Source organism: Emiliania huxleyi (genome assembly GCF_000372725.1).
Source record: "Emiliania huxleyi CCMP1516 unplaced genomic scaffold EMIHUscaffold_5865, whole genome shotgun sequence".
In the NCBI taxonomy this organism is placed as follows: Eukaryota; Haptophyta; order Isochrysidales; family Noelaerhabdaceae; genus Emiliania; species Emiliania huxleyi.
This window is the reverse complement of record NW_005197596.1, coordinates 1-1520: the sequence shown is the minus strand read 5'-3', so window position 1 is coordinate 1520 and position 1520 is coordinate 1. Positions and strand designations below refer to the sequence as shown.

General features: G+C 64.3%; 1 protein-coding gene across 1 annotated transcript; it reads left to right on the top strand.

Annotated features, from left to right (window-relative positions):
• Window positions 1–51: 51 nt before the first annotated feature.
• EMIHUDRAFT_257216 (hypothetical protein) lies at window positions 52–603 on the top strand (the record flags this gene model as incomplete). The annotated part of the gene is made up of 1 exon (XM_005764620.1): window positions 52–603. A coding segment is annotated over one exon (552 nt), but the record flags the coding sequence as incomplete, so codon positions are not given.
• Between the last annotated feature and the right edge of the window lie 917 nt (window positions 604–1520).

Sequence of the window (1520 nt, the reverse complement as noted above, 5' to 3'; positions counted from 1 at the left end):
GTAGACGGCGTCGTCGGGCTAAACTATGGGCTGCTCACCCGCTGGCCGCAGGCCGAGGGGGGGCGCCTGAACCCGCTCGAGAAGGACGTCATCACGCCGCTCTGCAAGCGGCGCGGCGAGCCGTCGCGCAACTTGATCGTCTCGCTGGTGCACCCCTCCCAGGCGACGGTCCAGCCTGCGTGCACATCCTCGGCGCAGTTTTCGGTCCGAGGCGGATCGCTCGACCTCGCGCTCCAGCAGCGCTCGTCGGACGTGATTCTCGGGCTGCCGCACGACGCGTACGTCTGGTCGGTGATCCTCCACCTCGTGGCCCGGGAGGTGCGCCGCCGCACTGACGGCGAGGTGGCGCTGAGCGCTGGTCGTCTCAGCATTCACCTCCCCGCTGGCAGCGCACATGCGTACGCTGTGAATGAGGATGCCCTGCGAGAGCTGTCTCGCCGTGCGCCGAAGGGCGGTGTTGCCCCACGGGTGCTTCTGCGTCGGGACGCACCCGGCCTCTTCGAACTTGCAGCGCTGGACGATTCGCCAGCGATGCTTAGAGTGGAGGGCTACGATGATTCGTGCTGCCACCCGCGAATTGTGGTCGCGCAGGCGAATGGATGAGGTGTAGGTTTCAGGTTGGTCGTACGTACTTTTAGCTACGGGAGAGTTGGTCTATTAAAGGGTGTGGATGCTGGGTTCAACAAAATCGGAGGACGCGACCCACTTCGCCACAGACGGTCCCGCGCCTCGCCGCTAAGACGGGTACACGACCGCGGCTTGTGTGCGTGTACCCGTCTTTGTCCGGAGTGAAAAGTCCAACGCGCTCGTCGGTGACGGCTTCCTCCAACCTGCGCCGCGCTCGGCGAACCTCGACAGCGCTTTCGGTGGCATGCAGCTCTTTGCGACAGAAGCCTGGAGAGCAGCTCCTCTGCTGCTCACACACTCTGCACAGCTGACACAGCCTACTGTGCGGCTGTCACAGCTGTGACAGCGATGGGCTCGCCCTCACTGGCCCTCAGTCACTTGTGCTGCGGCTTGTGTGAGCGACACTGCTCGGCGACTGCCGGCACACTGTGAGACCATGGGTGAGAGGTCAAACCACGCTACCAGCGCTTGGTCACATCGGCCCCGAGGTCAGATCCATCTACTCTGTTGATGACAAGACTTGTCTACCGGCTGGAGCCGAGCAGGAGGGCTTGGCGCACAACCCCTGTTCAACTCACCCTCCACACCCCCCGTATGTGTGTCTCATATGGCTACGCGGCGTACAGCATCGCCCCGCTCCCCGGCGTCGGTCGCGCTCGCGGGGTCGGACCTCGGTCCCCCTCCATGAGGCGCTTTCACCCCCCGCCAGCGGGGGACTATACGTGCGAGACACGATGGAACATCATGTGGCTGAAGAGTACTCTCTTCCGGAGTCCGGTGAGCGGTGTGGTCTGTGGTCTGACGTCCGTGGACCGGTGCACTGTCTGGTGGCGCCTCCACCCGGAAAGACAAGCGCGCCCCAGATCCCGTCTAGCATTGCGTGTCGCGCTCGC